This window comes from Pteropus vampyrus, unplaced genomic scaffold (genome assembly GCF_000151845.1).
Source record: "Pteropus vampyrus isolate Shadow unplaced genomic scaffold, Pvam_2.0 Scaffold15, whole genome shotgun sequence".
Classification (NCBI taxonomy): domain Eukaryota; kingdom Metazoa; phylum Chordata; class Mammalia; order Chiroptera; family Pteropodidae; genus Pteropus; species Pteropus vampyrus.
In genome coordinates, this window is record NW_011888796.1 from 17,770,362 (window position 1) to 17,796,589 (window position 26,228).

Consider the following 26,228-nt stretch of genomic DNA (forward strand, 5'->3'; position numbering starts at 1 on the left):
AGTCTTTCTGTACCATATATGCTTATACTTTTTTCTTTGATTCATTTCTTCACTTATTTTGTAAGGGGGTATTGCTTTTGAAGACATTTTCTTTCTTTTTCTTAGTCTGTATGTGTTTTCTAGTAAAAACATACCTCTCCACAGATATTAGGGCAGTGGAAGGAACAGGACTTATAAAAATATAAAAGGTCAACACTAGGGATCCTTGTGATGGAACTGTTTTGTATCTTGACTTTGGTAATGAATACATGAAGCTGCTCATGTAATAAAATTGTGTAGAACCAAACATATCCAAACACACAAATGAATACAAGTAAAACTAAGGAAATCAAAATAAGGTAGGTAAATTGCATCAATGCAGTATTCCACAATGATATTGTGCTGTAGTTTTGAGAGATGTTACCACCAAGGGAAACTGAATGAAAAGTATATCAGATCTTTGTTAGGTCTTTCAACTGAATGTGAATCTACAATTATCTCAAAAGAAAAGTTTCAGTTAAAAATAATGGCAATTTGAAGGAATCTTGCTGAAAGATAATTTAACATATGTAGCTGCAGAAAACACATTGACATCACTCTGTGAATATGAATTTAGTAAAGTTGTAGGATACAAAATCACTATACAGAAATTCATTGTGTTACAATACACTAATAATGAGCTGTCAGAAAAATAAATTAGGAAACAATCTCATTTACAGTTGTATCAAAAATAATAAAATACCTAAAAATAAATTTAACCAAGAAGGTGAAAGATCTCTACACCAAAAACTATAAGACATTGATGAAAAAAAATTGAAGAAGACACAAATAAGTGGAAATATATTCCATGCTCATGGGTTGGAAGAATCAACATTGTTTAAATGTCCATACGACCCAAAGCAATCTACAGATTCAGTGCAATCCCTATCAAAATTCCAATGGCATTTTATACAGAAATAGAATAAATAATCCTAAAATTTTTATGGAACCACAAAAGACCCCAGATTAGCCAAAGCTATCTGAGAAAGAAGAACAAAGATGGAGCTATCATGCTCTCTGATTTCAAGCAGTATTACAAAACTATAGTAAAACAGTATGCTATTGGCGTTAAAACAGACACATGGACCAGAAATAAATACCCGGATATACAGTCAATTTATGACAAAGGAGTCAAGAGTATACAGTGGAGAAAGAGTCTCTTCAATAAATGGTGTCAGGAAAACTGAATAACTACATGCTAAAAAATGAATCTTATACTGTACAGAAAAATTAACTCAAAGTGTATTAAAAACTTGAATATAAGACCTGAAACCATAAAACTTATAGAAGAAAATATAGGCAGTAAGCTCCTTGACCTTGGTATTGGTGCTGATTTTTTTGGATTTGACATCAAAAGCAAAGTTAACAAAAGCAAAAATAAGTGAGACTACATCAAACTAAAAAGCTTCTGCACAGCAAAAGAAACCATCAACAAAATGAAAGGGCAATCTATTAAATGGAAGAAAATATTTGCAAAATCATATAGTTGACAAGGGGTTAATATCCACAAAATATAAAGACCACATACAACTAAATAGCAAAAACAAACAAACAAACAAAAAAACCCAAACAATTTAATTTAAAATGGACAGGATCTGAATAGATTTTTCCAAAGAAGACAGTTAGATGGACAACAGGTACATGAAAAGGTGCTTAACATCCTAATCATCAGGTAAATGCAAATCAAAACTACAATGAGATATCACCTCACATCTGTTAAAATGGCTGTTAGCAAAAAGTCAATAAATAACAGGTGTCGATGAGGGAACTCTTTTGCACTCTTGGTGGGAATGAAAAATTAGCGTAATTACTATGGAAAACAATATGGAGGTTCCTCAAACATTAAAAATATAACTGCTATGTGATCTAGCAATTCCACTTCTGGCTATTTATCTAAAGAAAATGAGAACACTAACTGGAAAAGATATCTGCACCCCCATGTTCATTGTTGCATTATTTGTAATAGCCAGGACATGGAAACAATGTAAGTGTCCATCAATGGATGAATGGATAAAGAAAAAAATACATACTCAGTGGAATATCATTCAGCTACAAAAAAAAAACAAAATCTTGCCATTTGCGACAACATGGATGTAACATGAGGGCATTATGCTAAGTGAAATAAATCGGAGAAAGACATACCGTGTGATTTCACTTATATGTGGAATCTTACACTCACGTGCGTACACACATACACACACAACACACACACACACACACACACACACACACACACACACACACACAAGCTCATAGATACAGATAACAAATTGGTGGTTGCCTGAAATGGGAGAAGAGGGTGGGCAAAATGTGTGAAGGGAGTCAACTTCCAGTTAGAAAATAAGTCATGAGGATGTAATGTACAGCATGGTGACTGCAGTTGATAATGCTGCATTGTGTAAGTGAAAGTTACTGACAGAGTAGATCCTAAACGTTCTCAGCACAAGGAAAAAAAATCAATATTGTGAAATGATCACCATAATAATCAATATTGTGAAATGATCACCATAAAAATCAATATTGTGAAATGATCACCATAATAAATCTAGTTGACATCTGTCAACTAGATTTATTATGGTGATCATTTCACAATATCTGTCAACTAGATTTATTATGGTGATCATTTCACAATATATACAAATGTTGAATCATGTTATACACCTGAAACTAATATAATGTATGTTTTTTAAGAAAGGCAATTTAAAGGAATCTGTGCTGAAAGGTAATTTAACTTATGTAGTTCCAGGAAGCACATTGATATATTACTTGTGGAGTATGACTTTCCATTTACATCAAAGAATGCTCTACTAAATAGATTTTACCTATTTTCTATTCCAAGTTTTCTTATGCATGTATGGAAAATAGCAATAACTGTGCTCTGTTGACTTAATTGGGAGAACTTTGCATACACTTAAGTGATGCCAGTTTTATATCAGTCTCATTTTCTGTGTAATAGAAAATCAGTTAATTCTAATAATGAATCAGTTTTTTTCATATAATTCATAGAATGAAAGTAAAGGTTTTAGAAGTTTGTTTTGTCAAAGATGAAATATTTGATATTGAAAATGCTACTATAAATTAATCTGAAATGTTCAACATTGAAGAAATTTTGAGTAATAAATATTAAATTTAGTGGACCATAGAGTCACGGTCAATACAATGTTCTTACCATATTAAGAAACTCAATGTAGCAGAAAATGTATTTGGAATTGGTTATAGTACATTCATAATTCATAATTGCATCTAAACAAGCCTGATATTCTAAAAATAAAATAGCTCTAATTTTCAAACCTTAAAAGTATTTTTATATAAAATATTTCAACTAGAAAATTTTTGTGATAATCTGATTGATGTTGAATTTAAAAAATATTTCAGCAAGTTAGTATTTATATTGTCTTTCTGCTACTTGTCAGCTGTGAGTTTAGAAATATTTGAAAAATATATATAACACTCCACATTTACTGACTGAAAATTTTCAGAGAGTCTGGGGTAGAGTGGTGTCCCAGTTTTTAAAACATATATTCAACCTGATCTGTTTTAGCAGTCCAAAACATAACAAGATTGCACTTACATTATTTCTCATTTATTCTTCTCACCCTCCATTACATTTCAAGACACTTGATATATCAAGTACCAACCAAGTTTGGTAAATCTGGTGTCTGTTGCTGCTGCTATTTCTCTGTTGTTAGTAGAAAATCCATATTGGCTAAAGCTGTGGTTTCTTCCTCTTGATATACTTGTGATGACTGCATGTCAACTTGTTTTCCTGCAAAAGCTTTTGACTCTTACTGAAAGTGCTGTGTGTGTGTGTCTTCAGCATTATAAAGCTAACCTACAATGTGCTCTAAGACTTTGTCAGTGTCATCATTATTTCATTTGTGTTTAAAATTACTTGTAACTACAACTTAATAAATTACTCAACTCTAAGAAAATATGATAATGACATATTGAATCCCATAATACAACATTATTTATTTTGGACAGAAAACCTAGCTTCCTTGATGAGATCTTAACCATATCTTGTTTAGGGTTTGTTATAGCTGATTCTATTTAAATAGTGTTTTAAAAATTTGTAATAAGTGGAAAATACTTTCAGTTATTGACTTCTTTGCAACTTGTTATATATATAGAAGGTACTTGAGTTTAAATTATTTTAAATGTGTTCCTTTTTCCTCTAGGAATAAGACAATATATATCATACCCCACAAGTGTCATGTTTTTCTAACACTCCCTGCTTCTGTGTATTTACTCTTTTGTGCCGTTACTTACTCTTTTATTTTTTTGTTTTTCTCCTCGTTATCTACTGTGCGTATGTGTGTGTGTGTCTGTGTGTCCTTGACTGAAATGTGTTTTCTGGAAGAGCTAGTATTTGAAAATAACTTATGGGCTCTTAACTATATGAAAATAATATATGCAAGCATTTTATTTGAAAATTACCATTGTTAACAGAACTTTAAGTATCCACAGCTGTCTTAGAAAGATTTGATTGGAATTAATTTAAGCTCAATTCTTATTCTTTTCAATACAGTATTTCTCAAACTCCAAGTCTTGCAGAATTCACAGAGTGAGATCTGGCATCATTTTCGGAGAAAGACTTTCAGTAATGTGTAAGTTGTTTTTGTTTTTTTATTTTGATTTGTTTCTGTTTAATTTGTTAGCTGTTTTCAGTATTAAACACTGAAGATGTAATTTACCAGACTTCTTAACAAGAATTTGGCATATATTCATCACATAATGATTATGAGTAACAAGTGACACAAAAGAACCTATTGAAAGAAGGTGTCTTAAGATGTGCCCTGGGTCAATATTAATGACCATTTATTGGAGGCAGCATCCTCAGATGTAAAGAACACAGGATTGAGGGACTTGAGTTCTTGCCCAGGCTCTATCACTAATTGGCTAGGTATCTTTAAGTAAGCTATTTCCTTTGGCTATAAAATGAGAGATTAGATTATGACTAATAATAAGATCCCTTCCCCTCTAAATGTCTATTATTCCTATCTTAACTTTTTTTATATAATAAATCAGAGGTTGGTAATCTTCCAGAAGGGTGCTATCAAATTACATAATTGCATTTTGATTTTTCCTTGTAGGTTTTTGTTGGGAATAGGTGTTGAGAGAGGGGAGGTGGTTCCAAAGTAGACAAGGGAACAAGTAAACTCCCCTTGCTCAAGAAATTTGCCCCACATAGTCCATCAGTTTGAGTTAACAGAACTTTTAAAAAGTTAGATTTGCCTTAGGTGGGTTAAAACTTTTTAAAAGAAAGTTAACATACTATTAAATATGATATACAAATAAGATTTCTTTCTTTTTAGAATCTCCATAGGATGCTCATGCTGAAGGAGTGCTAGTTGTCAAGGAGAAAGGGAAAAGGGACAGTGTAGTAGGAATCACATTTGTGCATATGAGGCTTTGAGGGAAAAATGATAGGGAAACTTTGGTCTTAGTGAAGGCAAGCTTCTGGAATCTGGAAGGGTGATAGGAGCAAAGATGGCTAGAGGTGGAATAAAAGTATAGAAAGAGATATGGAAAAGTAGAACTAAACAAGAAACGCCTTCAAAGCAAGGCTATTGCTTTCATCAGTATCACCACAGACTCCTAAAATAGCGTCAGATTTAGTAAGTATTTATCAAAAATTCATTAAATGAATGAATCAATTACTTATTCAGTAAATTTCTAATTTTGCCAAAATCCTGACGGTTTTGGTTTTCGCTTACTAGACACGAATCATCTAGTTTATCTATATCTACCCTATCTTCAACAACTACAGTATTTAAAGTAATTGAGGTTCAGAAAATTGATTCTGAATTATAGAAAAAAGACATTACATTTAGTATAATATGCTTGAGAAGGGTTACAGGGTGAAGTATTCATTTGTTTAATAAGTATTTTTTATGCACATACTTATTATACTTTGGATACTATCTGGGAATGGAAAAATGGGATACTGGTTATAGTGTATGTTATTTCTATTTGATGGAATATTATGTATTCATTTAGTATAATTATAAATATAACAGATTAGAAAAATGCCTATTAAATAAAATATATAAATATGTTATTCTGTATTATAACTGCATTGAGGATTAGAAGGATATTTTCTATTTTCAAAGGAAATTAGGAAACATTGTCAAATATAAACTAAATTTTTTATGGTGAATGGGATTGTTGAATTTCTTTTTCCTTCTACCATTTCATACAGTTCATAAAGTTTAAATGAAAATCCACATAAATTTAATTTTTTTGAAAAATGCAATGAATGTATGTTTAGTAGAAAGAGGAAATACTATAGTGTATTGTCGAAGAGGAAAAGAGCAAAATTACATTTAAAGGATAATAGATTACCTTGGTTGGAAGACAAATGAGAGATGAAGTTTAGAAAAGCTGGGAATGAAGGTCTCTAGTTTTGATACTATAAGGAAAGATGAACTAGATTAGGTTCTTAACTGTGGAATTATGTTTTTTAAAAAAAGAAAATTTTTTCTAGCTTATTTAAATGAACAGGAGTGAGGAACAGTTGAATTGGTCCATTGAGTTATCAACCATTTTTATATATATCTTGAAATTGTGACTGTTTATCAGTCTCTATCTGAAAGATATTTTGCTACTTTTACAATTTCAGTAAAGTTTATAATTTGATAAACTTTTATATTCAGATTTTTGTTTTTTCATATATCTTTATTTTTTGTCTTATTTTATTTTTTTTTCTTACCCCATCTACCTCCCTCCTCCCCACTCCCCATCTCCCCTCTACTCACCACTAGTCTGTTGTCTATGTCCATGAGTCTCTGTTTGTATGTCCTGTTCATTTGTTGCTTTTAGGTTTATATCCCACATATAAGTGATACCATGTGATTTTCAACTTTTTCTGTCTGGCTTATTTCGCTTAGCATGATTATCTTGAGGTCCATCCATGTTGTCACAAATGACAGTATTTTATCTTTTCTTATGGCTGAGTAATATTCCATTGTATATATGTACCACAGCTTCTTTAGCCAGTCGTCTATCGTAGGACATTTCAGTTGCTTCCATGTCTTGGCCATCGTGAATAATGCTGCTATGAACATCGGTGTGCCAATATCTTTTCGGATATGAGTTTTCAAGTCTTTGGGGTAATTTCCCAGTAGAAGGATTGCCGGATCATGTGGTAGATCAATTCTTAGTTTTTTGAGGAACCTCCATACCGCTTTCCATAGTGGCCATACCAATTTGCAGTCCCACCAGCAGTGTATGAGGGTTCCTGTTTCTCCACATCCTTTCCAACATTTGTTATTACTTGTCCTGTTGATATTCTTTAAAATATTACCTTTGATTTCCACTCTTGCCTTTTCTTGTCCTTATGGTTAGCCTAAGTAACAAATGCTTAACTACTCTGACCTAATGGAGTGATAGAAGAGATAAAAAAGAATCTGAATTGATTGGGCAGAGATTGAAAGGGAGAAAAACTAATCAGTCTCCATTAGTTGCTGAATGGATAAGAGCTTTCTTGTAATTTCTTAATTTAGTTCTCGTGAACCTTTTAAGAATAGGGAATACATACTTCTTGTTATTCTCAAAGAAAATAGATGTGATTTGAAGTGAAATACTAGCTAAGCAGGTATCTGAACTTATAAGAAATGCTATAAACAATATATGAGCTAACTTAAGTTATCTATGTCATATTGAACGAAGAATTGGAAACAATGATTGGTTAATGATGTAGTATTACGTATTGTTACTTCAGCCTGAGTAAAGTTGTTTCAGCGTTTTATATTACTGTGATTATTTAGAGAACTGTTGGATCAAATGCTTGTTTTGTGTGGCTCTAGTTTCCAAAATGAGTTTAAAGGAATTTACCTCCAAAAAGAAGGAAGTGGGGCATGCAGCGGGGGAGGGAGGGAGGGGAGAAAGAGAGAGAGAAAGAAGAAATTTACCTCTTAACTGTTTAGAGGTTTTTGCTCTGATGTACTAAACTAAAAGTCCAAGTTTTATATATGACTAATGCTTTCTTCTGATGCTCTTTCCAAGTAATTTTTTGGTGGCTCTTGCCAACACGAGGCGTTTTGTCTTTATATCTAATTAGTATTTTCCATAAGAATTATAAATTTCACATGCCAATGGAAGTCTCTTGGTTTAATGGAATTGTTAGAAAATACTGTTAATTATTCATTTCTATATTAAAGATTTTCAGTATTTTCTTTGCCTTGTAATTTTTAACAAGGTCTTTCTCCTAGCTTCTAAATCTCAAACTTACTTTAAAAATAATTGATTTAAAATAAAAAGTAGAGTTGCATTTTCAGAATTATTGATACTTCATGAGTGAATTAAAAAGCATTTAGATCTTTCAAGAAATCACCTGTAATGTTGCCAGCTATGTTCTTGGCATTATATACTTTGTCAGCCTTGCCTTAAAATATTTTGCCTTCCTTCCTAACCATTCTTCGCCCTCAGATGAACAAATGGAAATAACAACAATGACAAGGCAAGAGAGCTGCGGTGATGCATAGTTTACTTTTGTATCAATAAATGTAAGAGGATTTAATCACCACCTTAAAATGGATGTTCTCATATGTATTGATGAAGAACAATAATTTGTTCCCTTTTAGTAGTTATTTACTATTATTCATTCAGTTAGGAATGAAAGCATATTATTATTTCAAATGGCTAAGGTAGTAGCTTTCAAAAGGCCTTCTTAAATATATTTTTATGTTTTCATGGCAGTACTATTTCCATTCTCTTTCCCTTCTTTCTGCATAGCAAGACCTAAGACTATAGTATGAAACAGTGACTGTATGCTTTAGTTTAAATAACGTGAAGTTAGCATCTAGGAAAAAGGAAAATACTTAAATCTCTTCATTATGAAGAGAGGAAGTGCTCTACCCAGGTAATTTTTAAGACTAGTGTCTATCAAAGCTTATAATTTAAAATTCATACACACATAAAAGCACATAAACACTTATAGAGGCTGGTTATGTAATTCGACCTAGTAATTCAACTTCAGTAAGTTTATCCTGAAGAAATGAGTTGTAGCCAGAGGTTTATGTTCAGGTTATTCATCATAGCATTTAAAAAATATTACCAAAATAAGTAGAAGTAACAAATGATCAACAATAAGTAAATCAATAATATTATATCCATAAATAAAATACAGTTACTAAAAATTATTTCAAAGACTGAAATAATTTAATATTTAATGAAATGAGAAAAAAGTTAAATACAGAAGTGCTTTTTAGAAAAGTACTTTTGTTCTACTCTTTGAGAATGAATAGATAATTAAATGAGTAACACTGCTGGTTTTTTTGTGGAGCACCTGTTATATGCAATCAGCTGAGAGTGACTATTCAATGTTTAACAGAAACTTCTCAGTAGAACAGGTTATTACTTCCTCTTTACTGTCAGTCTAGGAGGCATACCTGAATAGTTTAAGCCCATTATTTTGTGCAAAATTCTTATGTGTAAGAGAATTGCTACATGGGAGCCATATATATCTAAATAAAACAAGAACATTTGATCCTTGTTTAGGCTTTTTTCCTAAACAAATAGTGAGAATATTTATAGAGTATATTTGAGCAACAGATATAGATTTTAAGAAATGTGGCATGAATTCTGGAAACTTATGACATTAGCAATATAGAAAATTAAATGAGTTTTGGAATTAAGATGAAAATGGTGATAATTGTATCATAAACAAGTATACTACCTAAGAATTTCTTTGCTCTCAGGTATTTTATCGTCCGCAAAAAAAGGTTGTTTAAACTAGCATTTTCTAAAGCATGTTCTGAGGATTTTTTCTAGTTTTTAAGTGGGGAAATAGGGTTCTTTGTTCAAATAGACTTAAGAAATCCTGGGTTAAAGCAAAGTTAATCAGGTACCTTTACCAAAGGACTGCTGACACTTTATTATTTTTATATATTATAAATATACAAAAGAGGCATGTAGTATATATACCTAACTTATTTGTCCACGAAATCATTTCTTTGCATTTATTGGAACTAAGTCTAACATGAGACACATGTTGGAAAATTTTAGATTAAGCTTTTTTCTATAACTGTTAGGTAAGTAATGACAGTCTGTGAGGGGGTTGTATTCTCCTAGTTAAAGAAACAAATAAGATTTAAATGATACTAGACAACTGAAGTGTTTGCAAATGCATGATGGATTCTACTTGTGTATTTTTTCTTTAAATTTGTTATAAGCATGCATTCCTATTATAATCTCTGCCTTTTATTTGAAGTTTTGTTTGTTGTATCTGCTGCAACTCATTCAGAGTGGATTTTTCTTTGTGTGTTTCTATGGTTTTGGAATAGGAGGTCATCTTCAGTTGTGCTTTATGTATAGTAAACCTGGGTTGAAGTGTACCCTCTAGAACTGTTTTGCATTTGCTTCCCCAAGGGTATCACTAACCTGGGATCACAGTTAATGTTAATATCTCAGTTTGGAGCTTCTTGGGACCATACAGCTGGCTTAAGGTCAACCCTCAAATCCAAGTATGAGTAGGACTATTGCTATACATTCACAGAGAAGACTTTTTACCCTCCAAAGTGGGGCCCAGATTGAGGCAAACTTTATCTCCCTGTACCAGTGGATAGATTTTTTTTTTTAAATCCATTCTTTAACTGGGGATACGGTCTTTTGAGGCTCTTGTCTTTATACAAATGTCTCAGTTCCAATTCCCTATCTTATGTGGTCTCAAGGCCTTTTTGTCTCCTGTCACTGTAATACCTTTTAAGGCACAAACCCCTTGATGACTGAGGAAGTCAGCAATCTTCCTCCACCCATTATCAGCTTATATATGCATTCTGGCCTTTGGTTTCCTCACTGTTTGGGGGCCCTGGGAATTTTTCTTACATTTTTACATGGTAATATATATGCATTTAAAAGGATGTGGGGTTTTGGGTGTTTTTTTCCTGTCTACTTGGGTAATCTAGGCATCCATATTGCTAAAAATGGAAATTCTTGCATTACTTTTATGATCATAAATAATGCTAAATATATTCCCATTTTTTAAAAAAGGCACACTTTTTACCTATGAAAGTGAAATATAAAATACGAATTTGTTTATCAAGGAGATAGTGCTCTTTTTGTAGTTTGTCATTCTTATTTGCTCACAAATCACTTGAATTTATTTGGCTTGATATGGGAAAACATTAATCTTTTACTTTCCTTTTAGATGTAACCTCTGTAATGGAAGATGATTGAAGATAAGGGACCTCGTGTTGCTGACTACTTTGTTGTAGCAGGATTAACTGATGTTTCAAAGCCCCTTGAAGAAGAAATTCACTTCAATGATGCCTGTCATAAAGTAGCTAAACCAAAAGAACCTATCACAGACGTTTCAGTTATTATTAAATCTCTTGGAGAGGAAGTGCCACGGGATTATATGTGTATTGATGTTACCCCAACTGGATTATCAGCTGACCTCAATAATGGAAGTCTTGTGGGGCCACAGATTTACCTTTGCTATAGAAGAGGAAGAGATAAACCTCCACTTACAGATCTGGGGTAAGTCTTTTAAAAAAAGTTATTGTTATGGATCCAAATAATATACCTTGTAGATTTTGAAGTTAACTGTTCAGTTTTCTTTTCATTAATAGATACATGGCAGCTTTAGAAAAATAGACACATTTATTTCTAGAATCCTGTATTCTCTCAATTCATTATATCTTTTCAGTGTCCCTTTGTCCTACAGGTTCCCAGCACTTTCATCTTGTCTGAGTTTCTGTTGAAGGTAGGGGAGAGAATTTGAAACACACTTATTAAAAAGTACCAAAAAATTAATGTATTATTTTTATCATAAAATATTTAATTATTTTTAAAGTACTAGAAAAACAATGGCTTTTAAGCATAGGTATTAATGATCATTGTAGATGGATGCTAAGTCTTTATGTATCAGAGAAGGATCTTGGGGTAAACTAGTGCTTTACTTAGGGTACTATATTGAATTTGGGGTTCTTTTATAAAACAGCTTTATTGAGATATAATTCATATACTATACAATTCATCCATTAAAGTGTTCGGTTCAGTAGTTTTTAGTGTATTTATGGAGTTGTCCAACCATCACCACAGTAAACTTTAGAACATTTTTATCATGCCCTAAAGAAATCCTGTACTCATTTTAGTCACTATTCAATTCTCCCTAACCCCTCAGCTCCAGGCAATCACCAGTCTACTTTGTCTCTATGGGATTTGCTTATTCTAGACATTTTATATAAATGGAATTATACTACATGTGTTTTTTTGTGTGTGTGACTGGCTTCTTTCACTTAGCATAACGTCAAGGTTTATCTATGTTATAGTGCGTGTCAGCACTTTATTCCTTTATATGGCTGAATAATATTCCATCTTGTGGATGCACCACAATTAATTTATCCATTCATTTGTTGATGGACTTGTGGGCTGTTTCCACTTTTTGGCTATTATAAATGATGCTGCTGGAAATATTTGTATACAAGTTTTTGTATGGACATATGTTTTCATTTCTCTTGTATATTAGAAGTGGATTTGCTGGGTCATGGTAACTCTGTGTTTAACCTTTTGAGGAACTGCCAAACTGTCTTTCAAAGCAGCTCCACCACTTTACATTCCCACCTACACTGTATGAAGCTTCTAATTTCTCCACATCTTAGCCAACATTTTGTATTGTCATTTCGATTATAGCTGTCCTAATGGCTGTGAAGTGATGTCTCATTGTGGTCTTGATATGCTCTGATAACTAATGATGTTGAACATCTTTCATGTGCTTATTGGCCATCTGTATATCTTTGGAGAAATGTCTGTTCAGAATCCTTTTCCTATTTTTAATTGGGTTGTCTTTTTATCGTTGAGCTTTGAGAGTTCTTTATATACTCTAGAAGCAAGTCCTTACCAGATAAATGATTTACAAATATTTCCTCCCATTTTTTGGGTCATTTCTTTATGGAATCCTTTGAAGCTGAAAAGTTTTTAATTTTGTTGAAGTCTGAGATATGTTTTGGTGTCATATCTCAGAAGGCTATTACTAATCTAAGAGTCATGAGGATTGACAGCTAAGTTTTTGACTTAAGAATTTTACAGTTTAAGCCTTTAAATTTAGGTCTTTGATCCATTTTGAATTAATTTTTGTAAATAGTTGAGTAAGAATCTTACTCTTTTGCATATGGATATCCACTTGTCCCAGCACCACCTTTTAAAAAAATTTATTGGCTATAGATATATATTATTTCTGGACTCTCAATTCTGTTCCATTTGTCTACATGTCTATCTTTATGCCAGTACTACAGTTTTGATTACTGTAGCTTTGTAGTAAATTTCTACATTGGAAAGTGTAAATCTTGCAACTTTGTTCTTCTTTTTTAAGATTGTTTCAGCTATTCTGGGTCCCTTGATTTTCCATATGAATTTTTAGGATCCGCTTGTCAATTTTTGCAAAGATCGTTTTTCTTAAGAGGAATATAATATATATAACATATATGTAAAAGGATTATATAAATTGAAAGATATGTAATTTTTTTAGTAAAGGAGGAACAAAATTTTAAAGGTAGAAAAATAATATTCTCACTAGAAAACCGAAAGAAAAAGACCAAAGGTTAGAAGTAGCTCTACTCATGTCTTTAAAACAGATGAAGAGTGTTTAAAGAATGAAGATTAGCCTTCTTATTCCATTGCTCTGTTGCAAAGGGCATTAGCTTAACTTAAATATTTTTTTAAAAATAAGGAAAATAATGAAACCCCTGAAGTCTCATGAAGGAGCTATAGAAGTTTCATCTCCTAAAATATTAAGTCTGAAAGTGGAAACATAGTCATGTTTACAGATGCCTAAGGGAAGACAGGATGAGCTCCTGAAGTTTTCTCTATTTTTAAAAATTCTGTCATCTAAAGGTTGATATCAAAAAGTTATTTTAAAAATCAGTCTTTATTCTGTCAATTTATGAGTTAATTGCAGTAATTTTAAATTGGGTTAGAACAGCTACTATATTGTTTCATATGAAGTTTACATAGTTAGTAAATGACTTGGGAAAGTAAGCCAGGTGTCAGATCTTGTTTTCAAAAGATTAGGTAAGTTGCTCCAATGACCACTGACCATCATCAGAATTCTAGCTTGCGGATAAAATGAAGGGAATCCTGCAGATTCTCTTTAGGGTGTTGGAGTTTTCTAGAGTAGAGGCGAGGAATTTTATAGGCATGAGAAGGATTCTCCAATAGGAAAAGACTCGCACTGAAATGAATAAATTAACCACTCTTAAAGCTACCCTCATTTGTCATTGTGAAGAATATGACATCATTCTTGCCTTTAAAAGCTTACAGTTTAGTTAGAAAAGTTATCTAACAATATAAAAATCAAAAATAATAATACAACATATATTTAACTGCCCAGTACCTGATTAGAGAAAATAGGTATCTTATGTATCAAGCGTATTTACATCCCATATCTTTTAAGAATTTGAGGTAATAAATGGTGGTTTGTTGTTCTCTATATTGTATTTTTATTGTTTTCAATTGAGCATCTGTGTGCCAGGCACTATTTTGGAGACCTTACTTATACTCACCTAATTCTCTCAAGAGCTTATGGGTTAGATTTTTAAATATTATATAGCTGAGTAGTATAAGATTCAGAGAGGTTAAAGACTTGCCTAAGATAGTATTACTTGTAACAAGTGGTAGGAATTTGAATTCAGATGTGTCTAACTTCTCTGTTACAATGCCTGCTTTTAAAAATTTTTTTAAAAAAAGCAAGATCAAAAGGAGGAGGAGGAGTAACCAATTAAGCTAACATTAAGATAAACATCGTTGCTGTGATTAAGCATCCAGTTTAGCTATGAATTTTCAAAATAAAATATTATGAAAAAATTTTTTTCTAATAGCCAGGACATAAAGAGAAATTAAAAATTATATTAGAAATAATTTGATCAATTTCTGGCACTAAATTTTATTTATATAATGAGATTTTATGAAAGGGAATACTGATTAATGTTGGGGGCATTGCATGTTACAATTTCTATAGCAAATGCAGAAGCACACTTTATATCGTAGACCTTTAAAATTTTTTTTGTCTGATGCCAAAGACTTAGCATTAAAATCAAATCAGTGAATTCAAACATGACATTTCCTTTGTGTCCCTGAGTATTTTAAATATAGTATTTAGAAGACTGAAGGAATGGGTGCCTGACCTACCCTTTATTAAAAGCCTATGATTTTTACCACAAGAAGAAAAAAAGCCTATGTCTTTCACTTACACTTTTGATTAAAGATAGATTTGAGGTCATTTTCTTTTTTTAAAGCCTAAAATTGTCTCTTAAACCTGAGGGAAGTATTGGAGGAAAAAGTGTGTAAGCAGGTTCTGTATCTTCTGGCAAGAAGAAGCCTTTTGTAAAATTTTGATTTTGGCCATAGTACAAAGTTGCTTTTTCTAAAGAAGATGCTTGGTTTTAGAGACAAAAATAAATAAATTAAATCTATTAAATGAAATGCTAAAACAAGTTCCTAATGCTTAATTGTTGCCATTCTGTGGTTTATATCAACAAACACAAAGGTTAATCTGAATTTTTATTACATTATTTTAATTTTTGGTAAGGATAACGGTTATCTTTTAATTTTATGTGGGACTGCTGTTCAAACTTTCAATAAGATTGGAATATCTGCTATAGTTAAGGATCAGTGCATGATACCTGATAATATTACCTTTCATATTTGAGGGTGTTTTGTGTTTGTGTATTTATTTTATTCGATTTATTTTAGGGTTTTATATGACTGGAAAGAAAGATTGAAACAGGGATGTGAAATTATTCAGAGTACTCCCTATGGACGCCCTGCAAATATTAGCGGTAGTACCTCATCACAAAAAATTTATATCACATACCGAAGAGCCTCTGAAAACATGACTCAGAATACGTTGGCTGTCACAGACATATGTATTATTATACCAAGTAAAGGAGAAAGTCCACCACACACATTCTGCAAAGTCGACAAGAATCTCAACAACAGTATGGTAAGTGACTCTTTTGCACTGATAAAATTAGCCACTGATGAAAAGACCATAATCTAAAATAAATCTTTGAAAAAAAAACATATAGCACTGAATTAAAAATATGTTCTTAAAGATGTTGGATATTTTATTTTTAGGAAAGTACTTTAATTGTACTTTCAAAAGGAGCTATGCAAAAAGCCTTTTTTTTTAATTAAAAAAAAAGTTTTTTCCCCTTACTGCAAAACTAATGTACTAGCCAAGGTTAACCCCTCCCTCCACTTGTGCACGACTTTTTTGTGAATCGTCAGTTTTTCTCTCTACATTGGATAATTTCTTCCAGCATGCAAACCATGTTTTAGTATCTTTCATCTTTTCAAAACTTGACCTTTATATCTCCCTCTGTCTACTGCCCCATTTCACTGTTCACTTTTACAATAAAACATTTCAAAAGAAGTGACTACATTCTGTCCCCTTCCTCACTTTGACTCTTTTCAATTAGGCTTTTGTCTCCATCATTCCACCAAGATTGCTCTTATTGTTGAATCCAATGATCAATTCTTCATATTTTCAGTAGGTTTTGACATAGATAATCACTTCTTGAAACAGTAGCAGGAAGAAAAGATGTAATCTTTTTCTGTGTACTCTCTCGCTTTTTCCTCTCACCTCACCAATCATCCTTTTCTGCCTTTGCTAATTTCTTCCCTTCTCCCTCACCTCAACACAATGTAGTGCCCCAGGGTTCAGTCCTCAGACCATTTGTCTTTATCATCTAAACTCACACCCTAGATGATGTAGTTCATTTAAATACAGGCCATGTGTGGATGACTTGTAAATGTTATGTGTCTAGCCTGGACCTCTAATTCACCATCTCTTCTTGGATATCAAATAATTTAGGTTTTGTGGTTTGATATAGTCTCTGTTGGCATATTCATCTTTGTTTTTTTAAACAACTTTTAAAAAATGTAAAAACCAGTCTTGGCTCAGGTGTACAAAAACAGGACTCAGATCAAAGGAAGGCCATAGTTTGACAGACTCTTGGTCTAACTGATCAGTTTCCATTTCTGCTTCCTACAACCTGTTGTTCACATTTAAAACGTAAATTACATCATATCATTCCTCTGCTTACAACCCTTAATGGCTTCCCATCTCACTCTTAGTAAAAACCAAAGTCCTTTCAGTAGCCTTAAGGTTATGCGTGATCTGCAGTTGTTTTTGTCTTTACTTTTTTATTGCTGTTTTAAATTTTAAAAGGAAATGTGTATTCACAAAACATTTGGCAGTGGGTGGAGGGACAAATTATAGATCTATGAAGTAAAAGGTGAAAGTTCTTGTTTCTACTTCCATCTTTTGTAGTCCTTTCCCAATATTAACAATTAACAATTTGATTTATGTCCTCCCAGACCTTTTTGTGTGCACATATGTGGAGTATATATAATATAGACAAATTCATCTTTTATTTTTCAAAAGTTAGAAATTTCTATATATTCTGATATAACCCTTTTTTCACTATCATCCATCTTTATCAATATAACTCTCTGCTTAATTCTTCTAATGATTGTATTGTATTCCAGAAAATACAAGTGAAGAATGATGAATACATTATTTCTATTTTTTCCCATTACTAATAATGTTGTTTTGATCAATCCTGTACCTTTTTCTTTGTATATTTATTGGCATGTCTCTGGAAGAATAAATAATTATAAGTGGAATTGAAGGGTCTATGGGTATGCTATACATTTTGAAAAATGTTGACAGATTGCTCTGAAAAGATTGTGGCAGTTTATACTCCCAGCAGTCATACTGTGTAAGAATGCCCTTTCCCAGGTTCCACACCTTACCAACACTGGTTATTATCAACCCCTTTTTAATTATTGACTAATAAGCAAGAAATCATTCTAATTTTAACTTGCATTTCTTCGGTAATTGTGGAAATCGAGCATCTTTTAATATTTAATAGCTTTGAATGGCTGAATATTACTGCACTCAGTGGATGTCCCACAATTTATTTATTCCATCTTCCATTGTAAGACATTTAGATTCTAATTTGTTTATATTACAAGTTAAGCTATTATATATAGTTACAACTAAATCTTCCATAAGTTACGTTTATTGAGTTCTTAGTGCTATACACTATTCTAAGTATTTCATATTCATTATTTACTCAGTTAATTCTCACAATCACCGTGAGTGGTATTTTTTCCTCCATTTTACAGAGAAGAAATTTTGAAAATTAAAAAGGCCATAGACACAAAGAGTTTAGTGGTTACCAAAGGGAAAGCGGGTGGGAGGGTAGGTAAAGGTAAAGGGGGTCAAATATAGGTGACAGAAGATTTGTCTTTGGGTGGTGAGCACACAATGCAATGTACAGATAATGTATTATTGAATTGTACACTTGAAACCTATATAATTTTATTAACCAATGTCACCCCAGTAAATTTTTTTTAAATGTTGTTACCTGCTCAGGGTCATACCTTCAGTGAGCAGTTGAACCAAGATCGAAACCCAGACTATAAGACTCTAGAATCAAACTCCTAAAAATTGTTCTGCATTGCTTAATTATTTCCTTATATATCCTAGAATTTCTGGATCAATGCACGTGTTTGCTTTTAAGATTTTTGTCCCGAAAGGTTTAACCAATTTATATTCCTATGAACAAAGTCCAAAAGGATTGATATTTTTTTTACAACTTTGTCAACAATTGAGTTTTTAACCACACATTTTTAAATTTAATTTCTTAATGATCCTAGAGCAGTTATATACATTGCCTTGTTATAACTGTGGGGATTAACACTTAACTAAGATCTAAAAGATTGTACACACATCTCGTCACTTATTAAGTTTTCATGGGAAGTTGATTTTTAAAAGTTTATCCTCTCTTCTCTTAAGCTAACAACATGAAAAACACTGAAGGTTTAGATAAAGTTAAAAGAGGAAGAACTGAAGTGTATTGATATATGGCTGGATACAATGCAGAATGAACCTTCGTAGCAAGATAATAAAATAGATCTGAATTTTATTGTGGTTCAGATCAGTATGGCCTAGTGGTTCAGAGCACAGACTCTCTGGAACCAGAGTATCTGAATATGAATTCTATCTGACACTTACTGGCTGTGTGACCTTGGGCAAGTAACTTAACCTCTCTGTGCCTATTTCACGGTTTTAAAATGATGACAATAGCATTTACCTTATGAATTAGTATGATGATTAAGTAAATTTAGAAACGTGTCCCAGTACATATAAGAAAGCACTATATATGTGTCACATGGTTATCTATAAGCATCTTTCAAATCCAAATTTTCTTAAAGAAAAATCTGTAATTTTAAGATAGTAGCAGTATTTGTTTAAAAATCATTTAATTTTTAAAATGGATGTTGATGATATCTAAATAATATCTTAAAAGAATTATCTGCAGCTGTGGGCCCCCCTCTTTAGATGACTTTTTTTGTTAACAGCTATTCATATACAAAACACCCTATTTTTTTGTGCCATCCTTGCATATTGATTTGGTGATGACATGTGACAGTTGGAGAGATTATGGTGGAGGAAGAAAATCATGCTAGCAAATAGAGTTTTACAGATCTTATATGGTGCTGATAGTGATGGCAAGAAGGATTTTTGAATTCTTCCATAACATAATGCCCAGCTTAACATCATTTCAGATTTGATTTGGTATTTAAGAAGACTATACAGGCTCACAGATACTTGCCATTTACTATTGGTGAAAATTTAATTTATTTTTGTAGATGTGTTAGTTTTGGATTCATATTAAATGATTATGTCATTAAAACCATTTCTAGGTCTTATTAGTTAATCAGAGTGTTCAAGGTCGACTTGAAACTAAAACCTGAGATACGAGTTTCAGTTTTTCCTTACCCTAAACATTATTGGTTCCAGTTTTGTCAGAAAGCATTTATTCTCTACTGAAAGAATAAAGGTACAGTATAACATAGGGTGAACAGAATGGACTCCAGCTAAACCTGCTGGCTTTGAATTCCAGATGTGTGTTTTGGCCAAGTTCCTTTGTTCTTTGTGCTTCAAGTTTTCTCATTCATGAAATAGAGATAAAGTAGCACTTTATTTCATAGGCTTTTGATGAAGATTAAATTAACTAATATTTGTAAAGAACTTAGGATAGTGCCTGGCATATAGTAACTACTATCTATATAAATGTTAGCTACTCCTTTGTTAATTACTCCTTTGCTTAATTAGTCCCTTTTATGTATATTTAATGTCTGAGGAAGAGCTTTTCAGTTTCATTAGATATAATTGATAGACAACAAGAAAGAGCGTTTTATTTTACTTTTTTCCCAGTGTTTAAGCTTCTCTTAGTTTCTTCTAAGAAATATTACAGGAATAAAAATCTCTTAAATGTTTATTTTCTTATTCTTAAATCTAGTATCAGCCCTAAATATAGAAAAACTTCCTTGATCTTAGCTGTAGATGTCTTTTTTTAAGCAATGGATTGTGGTTTGTATCTATTAACAATCTCTGTTTCCATTGACTATAAGAGAGCAAATTTAGATCTTTGACTCTGGAGTAGATGTACAATGACTTATGACTCTCAGAAAAGTTAAAATAGACATGTAATGTAGGAAACTTATTTTCATGTCTGCCTAATGTATATGTAAAGAATCAGGAAGTGGTTGGGATTAAATTATTGATGCAATGATAATTCCATCAATATTAAATTATTAATGCAATGATTAAATTATTGATACAATGATAATTTAATATAATTATACCCAGTGGTATAATTATATACCTTACTCTTGTTTTGGAAGATTAGGTAGCTTGAATGAAAGCCATCTACTAGGTTTCCAAATGAGGAGGGAAAAAAAAACCAACTAAAAACCAATCTAATGGACATGAGGAAATGTATGTTAAATCATTCAAGTTCTTACATGATTTTCGTACCAGGCTTACAGCTTTGGACTCAAAAAAAAAAAATCTCCACCTCTCCACTGCCCCCACCTCCATTAAGCTTATATATGGAAAGACTTTCAAGAATTATTAGTTTTAAAACTTTGGACCATAAGTCTTAAATGATTTGGACTTTTATTGATTTAGAATAGAATCGGTGTTTTAGAGCTAGAAGAGAACTTAAAAGTGGTCATGTGGTGCAAAAATGCAAAAACTTGTTGGTAAAGATTTTTAATCCAAGAGTTTGGATTCACACAGCTAATTCTTGGCAAATTTGAGACTCTCTCTTCAGTTTTTGACTCACTGAGAATTTTTTTATACTCCATCTAAATGGCTCTTGTTTTACAACCTTTCAAGAATGTCAGTATTTGATTTAACAAGTTTAGAAAAGTAGAGTCATTAACAAAGCAGGTTATTAAACAATGCACCTAATTCCTTGGTGTGGGAGAAGGCGTCTGAAAGCCCTTATCGGGGCGATCACTTTGTAAGTTATATAAATGTCTTACCATTATGCTGTATACCTGAAGCTAATATAATATTGAATGTCAACTGTAATTGAAAAAAAAATTTTTAAACAAGCCATAAAGCATATATTCAGCATATCGCCATTTATGTAAAATTTTAAAATACACAGAACAGTAATACATACTTTAGATGTCTATATTTGTGTAGTAGAAATTTTTTAAATGCATGTAAATGAAATACACTAGCTTCAGGCTAGTAGTTAACTCTGAAGGATAGAAAGGAATGGAAGATGAGGCTTTAGCTAAACATAATTTTTTGTTTCTTTATAAATTAAAATCTGAAGCAAATATGGTAAATTGTTAACATTTGTTAAATCTTAGTGGTAAGTAAATGGATGTTTGTTATAGTAGTCTCTTAATATTGAAACAATATTAATATTTAAGTTTATTTTTTCTATATAATTGTCTTCAGTGCTATGAATCTCTCTTTATGTACTGGTTTATGCAGGCACTCTATTGTATATTCACAAACATGTCCTGTCTCATTCAATTAACCAATATTTATTAAGTATTTCTACATGATAGGCATTGTTTTCAGTGCTACAGATATACCAGTGAATAAAACTAAGCCCTTACCATCATGGAATTTTTATTTTAGTGGTGGGATAATAAATAAGAAAATATACAATATGCCAAATGGTGGTGGTGGTAAGTGCTACGGAGGGAAAAAAGGCAAAATAAGAGTGATAGGGAGGACCAGGCAGGGTAGAGGGAGGCTTGTTTTTGCATATAAGGTAAGGAACAAAGGGCTCTAATAAAGTGGTCCTTGAGTTGAGACCAAAAGGAGGTGAGGAAGTGTGGATATATCTGTGGCTACCTAATGTCACGTGGTGACATCTCCCAAGTTGCATCTTCATTTCAGACCTCTCACCTTAGCTCCATTTGATTCTTCACTTGGATGTCTAATAGATGTTTCAAACTTAATATGTCTAAAACTGAACTCCTTTTCTTCACCCCAAAATCTGCTTTACCCACACTCTTCCCTATCTCAGTTCAAGCTGGGACTAGAAATTTGAGACTCCTTGGGGGAGTAGTTGTTTTAAAAACATGGGACTAAATGTATGAGATCATTTAGAGGAAGTAAAGAAGAGATTACATTTAATGATCAGGAAGAGAGAGGATGCTACAAAAGAGACAGGAGTGGCCAGACATTTGGTAAAGAGGGACCAGGAAAATGTGATGCCTCAAAAGCCAAGAGAAGAAAATGTTTCCAGAAAAGGGTCACTAGTGGTATCAAAACCTGCTGATAGGTTGAGTAAGATGAAGACTAGAAATCAGCTAGTAGATGTGGCATCATTAAAATGTTCAGGTGTTCTTTTAGAGAGTGGTGGGATTAAAACCTAATTTGGAATTGATTCAGGAGAGAATGGGAAATAAAGGAAATGGCTATGGCAAATTACAACTCTTTAGTTTTGGTATAAAGAGCTGCAGAAAAATCTGGCAATATCTGAAAGTGGGTCTGGAATCAAAAAGAAAATATACATATGAGTATATATTAGTTTATCATTTCTGCCCAAAGTTTGGATTTAGAATAAAGTATAAATTGTTGTGGCTTAGGTTTGTTTTAAAGAGTCAAGTTTTCCTCATGTTATTTTTGTTACAAGGGAAAAATACGTTAAATTTTACTTCTGAGAACAGTGGACAATAACGTCAATAAACTGCTGACAAAAATAGCCAATTGAAAATAGCTAACAGAAATCTATTACATCTTAGATGATATATACTGGAGAAATTAAATTTTATTAAGTTACCACCTTTTAAAATTAAACAATACTTTCTCTTTTTTTTTAATTCAGTGGGGATCAGCAGTATACTTATGCTATAAAAAATCGGTGGCAAAGACTAACACTGTATCTTACAAAGCTGGTAAGTATAATTTTTCATGGGATACTTAATATATAAATGTATTATAGGGGCTAGTAAGATTAAAGAAAAAAAACAAAACCGCCTTACAATGCGTTATTGTCAGGACTGGGAACTACAACCCATGTCTTTCGACTCTGTTTTGTTTTCATCAATATATTTTTTGGATGCTTAATGGAAAATTAATATTAAAAGAAGGCGAGGTTTTTAAACATTAAGTTTAAATAAATAATAAGTAGATGTTAGTTCTCTTTAAATTTTTATATTAGTAGAAAATGTGGAAAAATATTTTCCTGTTAAATTAGTTTCTTTAATATTTATATTAAGTTTATTCATCTATAGTTCATATGTAATTATTTTCATAATAATAATCTAAAATATAATAAACTAATTTGTGATTTATAGTACATAGTTGAAATTTTCAATTGCCAGAAACCTCAAATTATCGAACACACTGATCTTATTTGCAAGAGAGCAGATTCAGCCTTTTAAATAATATATTTTTAAAATTACCTTCCTGGACTTCTACCTTTGATATTTTAGGATCTACATTTCATCAGTATTTTTGTACTTATTTAAAGCCTATGCTGTTGCCTCATGACCCGAGAGAGTAGCGGACAGTTAACTATAGATCCTCATGGGATCTACTGGCTGCCTAGCATATAATTAGAGAATTTTAGAACTGCCTTGGGCGTTAGTATATCTAGTTCCTGTCACTTTATGGGTGAGAAAACCAGAGTCTTATAGGTATATGATTTGTCTAAAATAACACAGATATTGGTGACAGACCAACCACTGGTATTCTCAGTTTATCATTTTATCTTTAAAGTTATATCTAGTTGGGTTTTCCACTTGACTTTTACTGTTCAAAGTTAGGGAATCTATTTCCTATTTCTAGTTCTATAAAACCCCGTATGAAACTCTGCTTGGAAGATGTGCATTCAATAGAAAATTGCTGGACCACTTTCTAGACTAGTCTGTTTAACATGAAATCATAGGCCACTGGAAACTGTCTTCATATAATTTGAAATTATTTAGAAGCCAGGCTTGAGTTGATATACTTCTGAAGACATTGTTAATATGTGACTCTTATATTTATTAGTATTTTTCTTGTATTTGTGCTAGGAGTCATGTATATAATATACATGCTCCTGTAGGATATCTTTTTTAATGTGTAAAAACCCCTGAGGGAAAGTTTTTGAGAGCTGATGAAATGAATATATGCACGTAAACATATTGAAAATTTCAGAGAAAATATATCCATATGCTTTAAGGTTTTGTGACACAAACTTAATTTTTGATTATGTGTATATGTATGTTTCTTTAGGTTAATCTTTTCTTGTTTTCCTTACTTAGCCTTTGTGGATGAAGCTTGATAAATATTAAGTAGTTAATATAAATAGTTATAATTTTGGAGCATTAGAATATATATGCATCCTACTGAAGCATTCAGTTATTTGATGAACATTTATGTAATATTTTGGCATTCCAAATGTGTTAAATAATAAAGCATTTCAGAATCATTCAAATTACAACCACCTAAATTCAAGAGATGATGATGATCTAATATCTATTGTTGTTTTTATAGGTCTAATTTGTAGATATCCTCAAGAAGATTATGAGTCATTCTCACTCCCAGAATCTGTTCCCCTATTTTGTTTACCAATGGGTGCAACTATTGAATGTTGGCCACCAAATAGCAAATACCCTCTCCCTGTATTTTCTACATTTGTGTTAACTGGAGCATCAGCTGAAAAGGTACTATGTTTTAACAAATAACAGCTGCAAATTTTTTGTATATTTTTATTTCTTAAGTTTTACATAATTCAAGGAACAATAGAAAATAACCGATTAAATAGAATCTATTATACGTATCTCTTCCATTTGGTTAAAATAACTATGTCCAGGGACATCGAAAAAGAATTTTTATTCTGTTCTATATACCCAAATAAATGCTTTTTTTGTGAATATGGTGAAAGATGTTTTTTTATCATCAAATGATGATCCTTCATTGCTTCGTTTTCTGTGATATACAGAAGCTTTGAAGTAATATAAAAGATGTTATTAAATAAACAATGCTGTTGAGAATCACAGACTATTACAGTTGAAAGAGACCTTGGAAATAATCTTGTCTAACATCCTCATTTTATAGATTGAAAAACTGAGGTCCAGAGAAATTCAATGAAATGCCTAAAATTGGAATTTGTATTTCCTTATCTAAAATTTTATCCCACTGTCTACTAAATAATTAATTTCAATCATTTTCTTACAGAGAGTATTGATAAAATTGCTTTCACTCTTTATGAAACATGCAATTTAATTGAAGCACTTTTTTTCAATAAGAAGATGTGAGACTAGCACTTGTGTAGTTTTTAAAATTTAATTCTATTTTTTAATGTACTTCAAGAAAGCAAAGAATGATGTCTGTTTACTACTGTGTTCCTGGTACCTGGCACCTTGCCTGACTCATAAGCATAAAATGGCTCATAATGGCCTGGCTCATAATGGCTCATCCATTAAATATTCAACTAATGATGTGACTTGAATAAATGATATAAGGTGTATTTATTAAACATATTACTTGTTTTCCAGGTTTATGGTGCTGCTATTCAGTTTTATGAACCATACCCTGAGGAGAATCTCACAGACAAACAGAGACTTCTTTTGGGTTTAGCATCATCGGCAGATGGGAAGTTTGATAGTCTGAAAACAATTCACACTAATAAATGCATCTGTCTTCTTTCTCATTGGCCTTTTTTTGATGCATTCAGGAAGTTTCTGACTTTTCTGTATCGTTATTCCATCTCTGGACCTCATGTCCTTCCAATTGAGAAGTAAGTTAGAAGCCTTTTGGGTGTAGTGTATTTGTATGGGCAATTTAGTAAATTTTATATGGAAACTAAATTTGTCAAGAATTATTTGAAAAAAAGTTTGATTGTTTCAGTCAGGAGTATTTCTCTGTTATACTTTTACAGTCATGT

General features: G+C 31.9%; 1 protein-coding gene across 1 annotated transcript in view; it reads left to right on the top strand.

The window, feature by feature from the left end:
* LOC105310304 (C-myc promoter-binding protein-like) overlaps positions 1–26,081 on the top strand; it is a gene marked incomplete at its 3' end in the record, with an annotated part of 44,862 nt that extends 18,781 nt beyond the window's left edge. Inside the window, exons 2-7 of the mRNA XM_011386491.2 lie at positions 4,547–4,625; positions 11,168–11,499; positions 15,712–15,961; positions 23,181–23,250; positions 24,836–25,005; positions 25,840–26,081. Coding sequence (XP_011384793.1) covers positions 11,189–11,499; positions 15,712–15,961; positions 23,181–23,250; positions 24,836–25,005; positions 25,840–26,081 — 1,043 coding nt within the window. The remainder of the gene's footprint in view (positions 1–4,546; positions 4,626–11,167; positions 11,500–15,711; positions 15,962–23,180; positions 23,251–24,835; positions 25,006–25,839) is intronic.
* Positions 26,082–26,228: the final 147 nt, after the last annotated feature.